Genomic DNA, 14,192 nt, shown 5'->3' on the forward strand with positions numbered 1-14,192 from the left:
ATATATATACATATATATATACATATATATATATCTTTATATATATATATACATATATATATATATATATACACACACACACATATATATATATATAAAAGCACCCACTACACTCTCTGAGTGGTTGGCGTTAGGAAGGGCATCCAGCTGTAGAAACTCTGCCAAATTAGATTGGAGCCTGGTGTTGCCATCCGGTTTCACCAGTCCTCAGTCAAATCGTCCAACCCATGCTAGCATGGAAAGCGGACGTTAAACGATGATGATGATGATGATGATATATATATATATATATATATATATATATATGCATTGGAACAGGTTGTGGCTCTATGGTTAAGAGGTCCCGTTTGCATGGTCCTAAAGTTGATCACATTACACAACACTGTGTGAAAGTAACTTCTACTATAGCCTCAAGTCAGCCATTGCCTGACAGGCTTCTGTAGCGGAAATTATACAAAAGCCTGTACTACATACATGCACTCAGTTGAGTGTATTTTAACAGCATAGGTTAAGGGATGCAAAAAAAGCCTCACTAGGCAGTATACACTCTAGCTACACTACCTGTGCATTTATGTTTATACCAGCCTCACAAGTTTGTTTTTATGTGTCTCTTTATATCTTTTAACTCGGCAGTTCAAGAAAAAGAGATTAATAAATTAAGTACCAGACTGAAATAAGTAGTGGAGTTGATATGATTGGCTAAAACCTTTGAATGCAATACTGAAGCTTTATTGTTGTTCAGTGGAGGCGCAATGGCCCAGTGGTTAGGGCAGCGGACTTGCGGTCATAGGATTGCGGTTTCGATTTCCAGACCGTGCGTTGTGAGTGTTTATTGAGCAAAAACACCTAAAGCTCCATGAGGCTCCGGCAGGGGATGGTGGCGAATCCTGCTGTACTCTTCCACCACAACTTTCTCTCACTCTTACTTCTTGTGCCTGTAATTCAAAGGGTCAGCCTTGTCACACTGTGTCATGCTGAATATCCCCGAGAACTATGTTAAGGGTACACATGTCTGTGGAGTGCTCAGCCACTTGCACGTTAATTTCACAAGCAGGCTGTTCCGTTGATCGGATCAACTGGAACCCTCGACATCGTAAGTGACAGAGTGCCAACAACAACATTGTTGTTCAATGAACAACAGCAGTAGAAGAATATGAAGAAATACATTCAAACTATTGCTACCCTTATTACTAATGCCCAGCTATCAACCTTGTACTATTAAGCAAAAGTTGTTATACTTGGCATACATGTAAAAATCTTGTTTACATATTTATAAGTAGTTCTACAATACTTCTTTTTGGCAGCTTGTAAAGCAAAAGTAAGAGATTCCTAATGAGTTATAAATGAAATATGAAACTAACCAGTTTGATCTTCATTCTAAGCTACCAAAAAGCCTTGCTATCTACTTTCATAGCTAGAGTGTGTGTGTGTATATATATATATATATATATATATACACACACACACACATACATATATAGATATGTATACACACACACATATATATGTATGTATGTATATATCTATGTATGTGTGTGTGTCTGTATATATATGTGTGTGTTTATATATGTATGTATGTATGTATATCTATTTAACTACTTATCTGTCTATCTACACAAATGTGTCGGTGTATATGTATGAATGTATAACACACATATACACATGCAGTCATGCACGCAGACACACACACACATGCACAGCTATGTATGTATGTATACAGGTTTAACAGTTGACTAAGCACTATTACTGAAAATATTTGCAATTTGCTTTCATGTTAAAATCATGCATTTTATGTTTTTGTTAGAGAGAAAACTACGAGAAATACTGAAAAGATTTATATGATGACGTACCATCCAAAAACCTTGATTCCTGTAATTATATGTTCATGCTGGAGATCCAACACTGTCCAAGCCTGTTGGATTGAAGGAATTACCCAAAAACTACAGTTGTCATCTAAACAAAAATAAAAAAAGATAGATAAATTAATAACAAAGGATATCAACACAGAGTACGCCTTATACTCTATTCTGTCTACATTGGTTATAAATGAAAGGATTATATAGTTTAAAACAGTCCTAATCTACAAAATATATTTAAAGACTGCTGGCTTGAAATGTTGGAAACAGAAGCGAAATCTCTCTCATGTTGCACAATACTATCTTAAAATCTTTTTTAAAGAAGGACATACTCTATAATGTAGTCCAGGAGACATGTACAGAAAAAGAAAAGTGAAAAACATAGAATAGGCATGGCATGAATGAATGAATGAATGTTCATGATTCTAGGTTTCCTCATCCAGGACCGAATTAGGGTCAAACGATAACAACAACAAAGACAACTATTATTATTACAATTGGATTAGAGTGGTAAGCTAGCAGGATTGTTAGTGAGTCAGACTAAATGCTTAGCAGTGTTTCTTCTGGTTCTTTACATTCAGACTTCAAATGTGGCAAGGCTGACTATATTTTTCATCCTGTCATGGTCAAACTAATAAGTACCAGTTGAGCAATGAGGTTGATGTAATTGATGAGCCCCACCCAATTTTCAGGCCTTGTGCCTATAGTAGAAAGAATTGTTACAATTGAAGTTAAAGCTATGAGCTGGCAGAATCATTAGAACATTGGGAAAAAATGGCTTGCTCTGTATCATCTTAGATTAAATCTCACAGAAGTCAATTATACATATGCTGAAAAGTTCCTGGCTTTAAGGGTACCACAAAGAGTATGAAAGGGTTGGTGGCCCAACCTTCTGAGTTTTTCTTACAGTGCTTAGAAAAACTGAAGGACTGCTGCAATAAGTGTGTGAATCTGAGGGGAATATGTTGGATAAAATCATAATTAAGCAATCCTCCTGTATTTTCTTTTACCCAAAGCCAGGAACTTTTCAGCACCCCCTCGTAGTTATCCATGTCTTTATTTTCATAGTAAATGTTAGATAAACAAAGGAGGTACTGCAAAAGAAATTTTAAGTGTTCCCATCTCTGTGATGCTTTGTTTCATTTTGTAACCAATCAAATTCCCTGTATATTCAAATCCTGAATATACAGATCAAAAAATATATCCTGTTGATAAGTAAATTTTCTTCCTTGTCTGAGCATTTTTGATGTAAAACTACTAGTTACAATGAAAGAATAACTTCAGCTTATAATAAAAATATATACACTTTACTTCTTTGTACTAAGTTTTTTTTATTTCTTAATTGCACATTCAAATGCATAAATAGATATATACATACACATTTACCTGTCTCTCTACTCAGGTCATTTCTCTCCCTCTTACCCCCACCTCTCTCTATATAAATAATGTTTGTCTTTATGTTCAGTTATAATAAAAATGATTCTAGACTAATCTGATGGGTTAGTCTATACTTTTGTAGAGTACAAATTTATTATTCTTGTGCAAGAATTGTTGACTATGACTTCGAAGTCCCTGTCAACAACATTCCTGTATAAGAATATATATATATAGTCAATTCAAATATATATATATATATAAGAGGTAGACCCAGGAAGACCTGGGATGAGGTGGTGAAGCACATGACCTTCGAACATTAGGCCTCAACGAGGCAATGACTAGTGACTGAGACCTTTGGAAATATGCTGTGCGTGAGAAGACTCGGCAAGCCAAGTGAGACCATAACCTGTGGCCTTTGCCAGGGGTGTAGCCAGCCCACTTATGCGTACCTTTCCTTCATTGGACACTAAACTCTGCTTGCAAAGACCTGTTGGGGCAAGTGAAATCGAAATCGAAACTGAACTGAATTCGATGACTGTCAACCGTGCCAGTGGAGCGCTAAGAGCACATTCCAAGCATGATCATTGCCAGAGCAGCTGTCTGGCTTCCGTGCCAGTGGCATGTAAATAGCACCATTTGAATGTGATCGATACTAGAGTTGCCTTACTGGCACTTGTGCTGGTGGCACATAAAAAAACATTCAAGCAAGGTCATTGCCAGTACCGCTGGACTGGCTCCTGTGCAGGTGGCACGTAAAAAATACCATTTGAGCGTGGCTGTTGCCAGTACTGCCTGACTGGCCCTTATGCCGGTGGCACGTAAAAGCACCCGCTACACTCTCAGAGTGGTTGGCATCAGGAAGAGCATCCAGCTGTAGAAACTCTGCCAGATCAGATTGGAGCCTGGTGTAGCCATCTGGTTCACCAGTCCTCAGTCAAATCGTCCAACCCATGCTAGCATGGAAAGTGGATGTTAAACGCTGATGATGATGATGATATATATTTACACATGCACATATAGTCAGAAGAATGATACACAGTACTTACTATCTAAAATATTAGTATTTGGACTCATTGCAGTACAACAACTGCAATAACTTGGCGAGTTTTCTGTCCATTTCATGTTATTTTCTAGTTCCGGATATTCTAAAAGAAACAAACAAATAAATAAACACACAAACAAATAATTACATAAGCAATAAATAATTTTTTTGAAAAAGAAAAATCAAAGAATTATTTTTTGAATAAATATTTTCCATAATCACAGGAACACATGTAGGCACATGCATGTGCATATACACACACACACACGCATTTACATACACACATGCACTCACACACACACATGTACTCATATACACTCATACACACACATGTACTCATATACACTCATACACACACATGTACTCATATACACTCATACACACATGAAGGAAAACTCCTGTAGCTTTTAACCCTTTTATGGTCATATTACTAATGAAATACACTGCAGATGTATTTCAATGAATTTTGGAAATAATCAACAATTTGAAGGAATTTGGTAAAATAACTTTTTTGTTATCAAGCTGGCAATTGGAATATAACTTAAAAAAAGGTTCTTACATAAAATTATCAGGGAAGATTTTGATTTAAATATGAGCATCTTAAAATAGTTTTGGCTGCTGTGTCACCAATGAAGGCTTTGTGTCAAGGTTAAATCTCTGTAGAATTCAAATTCTTCTGGAGTTAGTAAGTTCAAATTCTAGAGTGAGATTTAGAGAGATATAGGCTCCACCAATTTGACTTGTCTGATAGCACCACATGAGGACATTTTCAAATACAGTGTGCATAAATGCATTTTCAAATATACTGGTATTGCTGTGTGATTAAGAAGTTTGATTTCTGACCAGGTGGTCCTGGGTTCAGTGCCATTGCACAGCATCTTGGTATATTGTTTTACTGGGCTGACCAAAGCCTTGTGAGTGGATTTGGTAGATAGAGATTGAAAGAAGCCCATTGTATGTATGCGTGCACACGCATGCATGCACACACACACATATGTGTATGTTTGTTTGTGTGCGCCCATGTCTTGACATCATGTGATGGTAGTAAACAAGCATCACAAGTGGTGTTGTTTGTTTTCAGTCTTCTGTAGAAAATGTCTGGTCACAGGAAATATTATCTAGCTTGGAAACAGTTGTGGGTTGGCGACAGAAAGGGCATCCAGCCATAGAAAAGCTGCCTTAATAAATTCCATCTGATTTATAAAAGCATGGAAAAGTGGACATACAATGATGATGACAGGTGCATGCACTACCACTTCCATGCACTGTCCATTCTTATACACATATAACATAACTAAACAGACTGAAATGAAATGTTTCAGAAATAAGACAATACAAAATTCAATAGTCCTTACTTTTGATATAAGATTTTTTTCGACGTTCTACAAAAGAGCTATTAAACTGTACATGGGCACGTCTTAATTCTCCTGTGCTGTATTCTGAAATAGCAATATCAAAGAGTATTAAGTGAGGAAGCTGAAGTCACATGTAAGTTCAAACTGCAAGCTCAGTCACAGAATTTTTCTTGGATGGGTTAAAATGTAGCATCATGAGTATTTTCATTGAAATACTAAGTGGCTTTTTTAACATGTCTTCCCTAGCCAAAGGCCCATTAAGCCAATTTCCTGGATTCTATGGTGTATATATTTTTCACCTGGATGTGATGTCAGTCTGGTGCAGGATTACTCATTTTTGCCAGCTGAGTGGACTGGAGCAATGTGGTACAGGAATTGAAACCACAATCTTATGATCATGAGTGTAACACCCTAACCACTAAGCCATGCACCTCCACTTTTCTCTAATATGATAGTATATCCAGTTTTTTGTAGGTGCAGTATGACTGAATAGTTAAGAAGTTTGCTTCATAACCTCAAGGTCCTCAGTTTGATTCCATTGTGTGGCATCTCAGGCAAGTGTCAGTTTCTATAACCTCAGGATTAACCTATCACTTTTGAGCAAAATTTGGGAGGCAGAAACTGTATAGAAGCCCACTGGGTGGGTTGTATTTCAAAAGGTACAATCTTACCACACACTGGTATCATGCTGATTCTGTCTGAAAATTACATTAAGGGTACCTACGTTTGTGTGATACTTGGCTGATTCCATATTAATTCAGGAGCAGATAATTCAGTTGATGAAACAGCTGAATTCTTATTGTTGTACAATGTTGATCCACCGGTCATATATATTAGGACAACCTGCGTCACAGTAAAGTTGGTATGGCCAAATTTGATGTACTGGATACATTATATCTGCATAGTCTAAGTCCTGAACTCAAGGGTCACTCTTATGTGACCAACTCCTCTCAAATAAGCATGTCATAAATTTACCTTTCTTTGGTTTTCATCTAACTCAAGAAATAATGGTTATTCAGAATTTGAGCTGCACTCCAATATAGGAGGGTAACCACTTCCTGTGTTGGGTGTATGGATATGCTGGGTTGGTCAGGATTTCTATACATCCTCTTGACTGCATATTGTACAAAAGAGCAGTATGGTTGGCACCAAGCTGACTACAAGACTTGCAAGAAGAATGTCAAGTCAAACACTAAAGTACTTTAGGGGCTCCACTCCAGACTTATAAGGTTTTCTCCCTAGATGTTGTTTCACCAAGCAATAATGGTATTTACACAGAGTTTGGGGACAGGCCCACTTAACCCTTTAACATTCAGATTACTCTGTCAAATGTAATCCTCATTTATTCAAATTGTTTTGTATTAACTCTGTATTATCTTGTAGCTCTGTGATTTCACTGAAGTGATTGTTTATTTTAAGAATGACATTGTAGGGTTGGTGTGAGAGGCTGGATCTGGCCAGTTTAAATGCTAAAGAGCTGATCAGAAAAAAAATGTTAGACCTTCTTAAAAACAACAGAAAACCTGATTGATAACAGTGTTGCAAATACACAACAGATTTGTTTGGAGTTAATTAAGAGATATTTGGCTGCCAAATAGTAAAAGTGAAATTACAATAGATTAGAGTTCAATGTATCAGTTTTTGGTATCAAACCAAGAAGCATGTAGTTGTGAAGTGAACTTGTTAAGAACACAACCATGTCTACACTCATATACAGGAGATATAAGGAATTATGAGTAACACTGTCCACTTCTCCGCAATAAAGTAAAAACAACAGAATATTAACTATAGTTGGTGAACTTTCAGCTTGATACATTGATGGATTTATTTACTTACCATCAAATAACCGCTGAAATTCATTTGGCCTATCTCTTGGCAAGTCTTTCACCATTTTTAAAGGTGTCTGAAATGAAAAAAAAAAAAAGAGAAAATATCATATGTAAAATAGAATTTCTTAGTTAATGAATTGTTGTTGATTTCTATCTCTTTTAATGTCAAAGTTTTCCAAAATCTAATATCCTCACCTCACACACAAATGCACTCAATCATTCATACACAATTTAAAATTTCAAAAGAATTGAACATTTTTGTCTTAGTAAAATCTTTTGGACCTATAATATTAATGTAATAAAATCCAAATAAAGAAGACATTTTTTAGTACTGATTTCTGAGTTAGACACAAAATCTTAATTAGTGGTGGTGGTGGTGATTAGTTAATGAAATCGATCCCACTACTTGACACATCAGCAGGGTTTGAACTTAAAATGTAAGTAGCTGCAACAAGGAGTTTTCTCCAACACCTGCAATGGTTCTGTCAACATATCACATCTAGGACACCATTAAATACAAATATCAAATTAAATGCACTTACCTCTCCAGCTGGATTGACAACATCTGTTTTTGCACCATATTGTAATAACCTCTCAGCTACTTGCAGTCTGCAAAAATTATGAAAAGGATTGACCATTAATTTTTATAAGGGATACATGAAACAATAAAAGATCTATAGTTTCATTTTATAAAGGATAAAATGAAACTATACAAGATCTAGAAAATGACATTAGCAGAGGAGGTTTTAGAGCAGGGGTGGGAAACTCCTGCAAGCCCATTTAATTTGTCCACAGGCTGATATACTCGTATGTACAAAATATAGCAAATTTTCCAATTATAAAATTTATACAATATTCGTGTGCCTATTTGCGACATAGGTCGCATTTCCATGATGACTTAAAATGGTAGACTCAAACAGAAACTCATCAGATAATTGCCATTTGAATAGAAATTTTGTTTTCACTATAAAACACATATTGCTAGGTTTGTACCACCCTCTTGAGACCCAACTACACTCTAGATGAAAAATATAGAAACCTCATAAGTAATATAAATGTCCTAAATTCAGTGGTGGTGTTAATGAAGATGTTACATGTTAATTTAATGTATTAAATTTACCTTTATTAATGTATATCGAATTATACATAGATATATACAAGATCTACACAGATATAAAAGTTAGAACTTGTGATCTGCCTGTGGACCTTTTCCTTTGTAAACCTTTGTCTGCTGCACTAAAAAGTTTCCCCACCCCTGTTTTAGAGGCAGTTTTGGTGGTAGAGGTTAGAAAAAACATAAAATAGGACAAAATATGTCAAACAGAAGTAGATATGAAATATGATAATAGAAGATATGAATTATTTGACATATGAAAATATACAAATTAGGACACAAAAATATATTAACTGGTACATAAAAAGATACAAACTTGGACATCAAAAGATACAAATAGGACAAGAAAATATATAGAGTAGGACAAGAAAAGAAGAGATACAAACTAGTTCATGAATAGTCTGGTGCAGCCCCTCAGATTACCAGCCCTGGTCAAACCGTCCAACCCATGCCAGCATGGAAAACAGACGTTAAAAGATAATGATGATGATGATGTATATATATATATATATATATATATATATATATATATACATACAACTGGCACCTGTGCCAGTGGCACATAAAAACACCCATTACACTCTCGGAGTGGCTGGCATTAGGAAGGACATCCAGCCGTAGAAACCATGCCAAATCAGACTGGATTCTGGTGCAGCCTTTCAGCTTGCCAGCTTGGTCAAACCACTGAACCCATACCAGCATGGACAACAGATGTTAAATGATGATGATGATGATATATATTGATATGTGAAAGTATTTAACTTGGACATGAGAACATACAATATGAAGACATACAAACTTTGACATGAATATATACAAAATTAGGACATGAATTGATATGAAACATCATTAGAAGTACTAAACAGGGATTGTAATGTTGTTAAACAGTTGTAGAGATAATATGAACCAGGACACATAAAGCTATGGAGATGTGAAGATATGAATACAGGACATGAAAAGACACATGATATCAATGTGTGTGCATGTGTGTGTGTGTAAACAGGTTTGGTGTTGCAAACACGAAAAATAGAACTCAAAACGTGAGTATGTATATTTTCATTAATATATAGCAGAAGCAACAGAGTGACTCAAGTGCTGAGAGTTTAATAAATGCTAGAACTTATGAAACTGGATGCAGAACAAGGAGTTGTGAATTTATATACTGGTGATATATATATATATATATATATGTGTGTGTGTGTGTGTATGTGTGTGTGTGTGTGTATAAATATATATATATATAAAATATGAAATATTACTGGTTTCAAATATTAATAAAAATTTGGAACTTGAAGTAAAAACATTTTGTATTTATCTTCTGTTTAGTGATTAGAACATGTCTGGTGTTTTTTCTGTAAAGCCTTCTTTAAATATAGTTTGATTGTAAATAATTCAGTATAAGGTTTAAGGTTTTTGAGAGAGAGTGTAGTTGTCTATTGTCTAAAAAAAATCACTGTGGGTTCATGCTGAGGGAGTGGCTTAAAAGCATTTATTGAATGGGCTTTATGTCCACCTGTGTTGAATGTTCTTTCAATATGTTTGGAATGTGACCAGCTGGGTGTTAATGGGTGTGTATGTTATGATAAATGTCTTGTTAAGAATTCTATTAAAGAATTAAGGTTTTTCCTTCTCTTTGGTGTGTGTGGGTTTGAACTGCTATGTTTTCTTTTGAGTGTCTCCAGCTGTGTGTGTATGTGTGTATTTTTTCAGTGTATTTTTTCAACTTTCACTCTTATATTATTCTATAATCATTAGTCATATATTGATCCTAATTCAATCAATTGATATATCCATCTTCTAAAAAATTATCTTTGGCCAATAAAAAACACATAAATTTATATTGCAGTAATAAAATAGTCACAATTGAAGAGAATTGAACTCTTTGTTTTAGAATATTTAGTTTGAATTTCCATGTTTTTGAGTTCAGTTCTAACTAGAGTCATCTTTAATTTTCATATGTCTAAGATAAATAAAACAAGAACCATAGTATATCAGGTTCAGTTAAAGTAATGAAAGGAGCAATGGGTGAAGGCAAAAAATTACACAAAGGCACACACACAATGTAACCTCGTGGACATCGGTGGCGATTTTTTCTTCCTCTGTTTTTCCCTTCTTTGGACTTTCCTTGTTTCCGACGAAGAGCTCCGCTCGAAACGTCATACTCTCTCTCTCTCTTTCCTTTCCCGAGCATCTAGTAACACAATCTGTATCACGTCCTCACGTTGTTGTTTTTTGTCTTTTTCCTTTTTTTTGAACTTACACACACACACACACATATATATATATATATATATATATATATATATATATAAGGGCATTACTATACATGAATGCCTCACGCTAAGAGGGACTCAAAAGTCAAACCACCATAATAAACACATTTTTACCGAACGCGTTCTCAGTTAATAAAAGAGTTTGTATGTGTGTGTGTGTGCATGTGTAAGCTCAGACATAATTGTGTAGTTCCGAAGTGTACTTCACAAAACATAGTTTTGGGTTCAGTATCACCATGTGGCATCTTATGCATGTATCTTCTACTATAGCTTTGGGTTGACCAATGAAACCAGTAAAAAAATTTAAAAACCTACACTATGTATCTAGATGAGTTTAATCTCTGCTCATTAACATCATCATATGTTACATTCATGGATATATACATGCTAGAAGAATGTCCATGTATTCTATTGTAAGATTCATTAACTGTTAGCCTTTTAGCATGTAAACTGGCCATATCCAGCCCAAATATTCAACCTGTTTTATGTTTAATTATCCAGATTTAGCCTCTCACACTTACCCTACAATGTCATCTTAAAAATAAACAATTACATCTTCAAAATCTTGTAGTGGCAAGATAATGCATGATTAATTCAAAACAAAGTAAATAAATAAGCATCACATTAGACAGAGTAATCTGAATGCTAAAGGGTTAAGATTATCCAAAGGATTAAAGACATAATTTTCATTAAACATTTTTTTTATATTTGTCATATTTGTAAAGCTCAATTTTATGATAGTATTGAGTTCCTCACTAGATATGCCATTAATCCTTACCTGAATTTATTGGGTAAGGATTAATGACCGTAAAAGTCAATGTCCAGTGAGGCTTTCATCTAAGCCCACTACTCTTCATCATCATACTTGATGCTCAGTCATTTACACCAGTTTGGTTCAAGATGTAGAATACAGAAAGATACTGTGATGGCAAACTTGACATTTGGAAACAGGATCTGGAATCAAAGGGATCTGAGGTAAATGGTAAAACAAAAAAAGTGTAAAACAACATGTGTGGCCAGAAACCAGTGTGTGGTTTATGTTTGTACCTTGAAAAGGTGTTGATTAGCTATTTCATGGGGTTAAAGAGGTAAAGTGAAGAAGATGTAAATTAGCAGCCCAGGTAAGCTGACAGAATTAGGAGGTAATCTTCAATTTAGATTAAATGTTCAGTAAAAATTTATCAAGTTGTGGTTGCTCAGCCCTAGTTGAAAAGATCCACTCCAAAGGCATTGCAGCCATCATTAATTGATCTTTTTTTAAGACATAGTTTATCCACTACATTATCCTATGTTTCTATTTTTGACCTGAGGTGGATTTGGTTGCTATTTTTGACAGGTCAAGTAACTGTGGAGAGTCACCTCATTGATTTGTAAATCAAAAGTGTAAGCCAAAATATTAAGCGAAGGTAAATAGTGGCAATAATAATTTGAAAGTTCTGTCTGTAATTAATTTAATCAGACTTTAGAAGAGAACCAATATAAAGCTAGGAGGAATAGAATTAAACTTGTGACAGGTAATGCTATTCAATTTACTGAAAAGAAAACTATTCTGAGGGCAAAGTATTGGACAAGACTTCTTGAGGAAGTACTTTGCAATGGATGTCCTTCTGATGTCACTCTTTATTTTTCATGTTAAGTACTTTATTCCACTCCTTTGCATATTTAACTGTATTAAATATTTCTATTTTTGGGGAGACAGAAGCAATGAAATTGCTGCCAAAGTGGTGTCAATACTAAGATATGCAAAACCCCCATCCCACCGCCACAGAATGGGCTTCTGTATAGTTTCATATCAACAAATTTCACTCAGAATGCATTGGTCTACCTGAGGCTGTTGTCCAAGATGCTATGCAGTAGGAGCAAACCTGAAAGTACATGGTTGCAACACAAACTTCTTAACCAAACAACCATGAGTACAGATAGTGTAAATACATTAAGTATAGGCTAGTATTATATTTTATTCAATTGGATGCTTGTATGTAGATGAATTCAAGATGAAGAGACAAAGATGGATTGTCAATGCATGGATCTTAACTGGCCTGATACCACCTGAGACTGTCTCTGGTTCTGACGCACAAAACATCTTCTTTGAAGTGTTCTTATTCAAGTTAAAACCTTTCATCATAATCTTCATGTTAGAACTTTTGGTTATGTTTTAAACAGTAATTTAATAATGATTAAATTAGCTTTAAAACAAAATCTCTCCAAATTTTTCATCACATTCAATATTAACTGAAACATATAGGCATAGTACTTCATTAGAAATACAATCATAAAAGATTAAGTAAAGATAAATCAGGATTTAGCAGTGTAATTTCATGATTCTCTCAGCTACATTCTATTCATAGCATTAGAGAGCAGAAGATGACTAAACCAGTTTTGTCAGGATCTGTAAGCAATTAAACAGCTTGTCAATGATCCAAATCAGAGATACATTTCTACATTCATCAAGACACATTCCTATCCTGAGTACATAATTTACAGTACAGCAGACCGAAATAAGTTAAGTACCTTTTTGAAGTGAACACAAGAGTAGAGTGTAAGTTTATGGCTAAATGCCCATGTCTCTGGACATCTATCCACTTTATTATTGCCACTTTGAGAAATTATAACTAAATGAAACAAAATTTTTTACTTTACACTGAATTTATTTTTTACTCACCTAAAAAACCGTATTGCTTCATGCAAAGGTGCTGTTTCTTTCAACTTGTTAACAACATTTGGGTTAATGCCATACTTCAGCAACATCTCGACAATCGGTGCATATCCTCGTATCGAGGCCTCGACAAGGGCAAGGCTGTTGCCTTTTAGTGCTTCTTTATCATGATCAAGGAGGGTAGAAACAGCATCTAAAAATGGATTATCAAATCAAATTAAATATATCCAAATAATTATTAAAACTATTAAAATATTTATAAATCTATTAAAATCCTTAATTCAGTAATGGTTAGAAAACAGTTGATTAGAGAGAAATCCAAGCAAGAACACAAATAAGAGCATGACTAATAGTAATAGAGGAATACCTATATTCAATATATAAGGATTTATTGTGAAATCAATGAGAGTAGAAGAAATCTTACATTTTAAGTAGACCAACAAGGAATCAATACTTAAGGTGTATTGTAATCCTTAATACAACCAATTATATGATTATCCAAGTACTAATGACTAGTTAGTACTTGGATAATCATATGATAATTAGATGGTTCCATCTTTGAAGCAACCTAATTAGTTATAAAGACAGAACTAGTAATAACATATTATCTAAAGAATGGTATGAATGCTTCTAGATTCTTGCACATCTTTTTTGATTGCTGAACAGTCTTGATTGCATTCTCCCCCCCCC

General features: G+C 34.7%; 1 protein-coding gene across 1 annotated transcript in view; it reads right to left on the reverse strand.

Annotated features, from left to right (window-relative positions):
* Positions 1–14,192, reverse strand: part of LOC106877910 (uncharacterized) — a 102,088-nt gene that overhangs the window by 20,007 nt on the left and 67,889 nt on the right. Inside the window, exons 7-12 of the mRNA XM_014926961.2 lie at positions 13,509–13,695; positions 8,002–8,068; positions 7,467–7,533; positions 5,631–5,714; positions 4,280–4,378; positions 1,851–1,953 (exon numbers count right to left, since the gene is read on the reverse strand). Of these exons, the coding sequence (XP_014782447.1) occupies positions 1,851–1,953; positions 4,280–4,378; positions 5,631–5,714; positions 7,467–7,533; positions 8,002–8,068; positions 13,509–13,695 (607 nt within the window). The remainder of the gene's footprint in view (positions 1–1,850; positions 1,954–4,279; positions 4,379–5,630; positions 5,715–7,466; positions 7,534–8,001; positions 8,069–13,508; positions 13,696–14,192) is intronic.

The sequence above is a fragment of the Octopus bimaculoides genome, chromosome 2 (genome assembly GCF_001194135.2).
Source record: "Octopus bimaculoides isolate UCB-OBI-ISO-001 chromosome 2, ASM119413v2, whole genome shotgun sequence".
Lineage (NCBI taxonomy): Eukaryota > Metazoa > Mollusca > Cephalopoda > Octopoda > Octopodidae > Octopus > Octopus bimaculoides.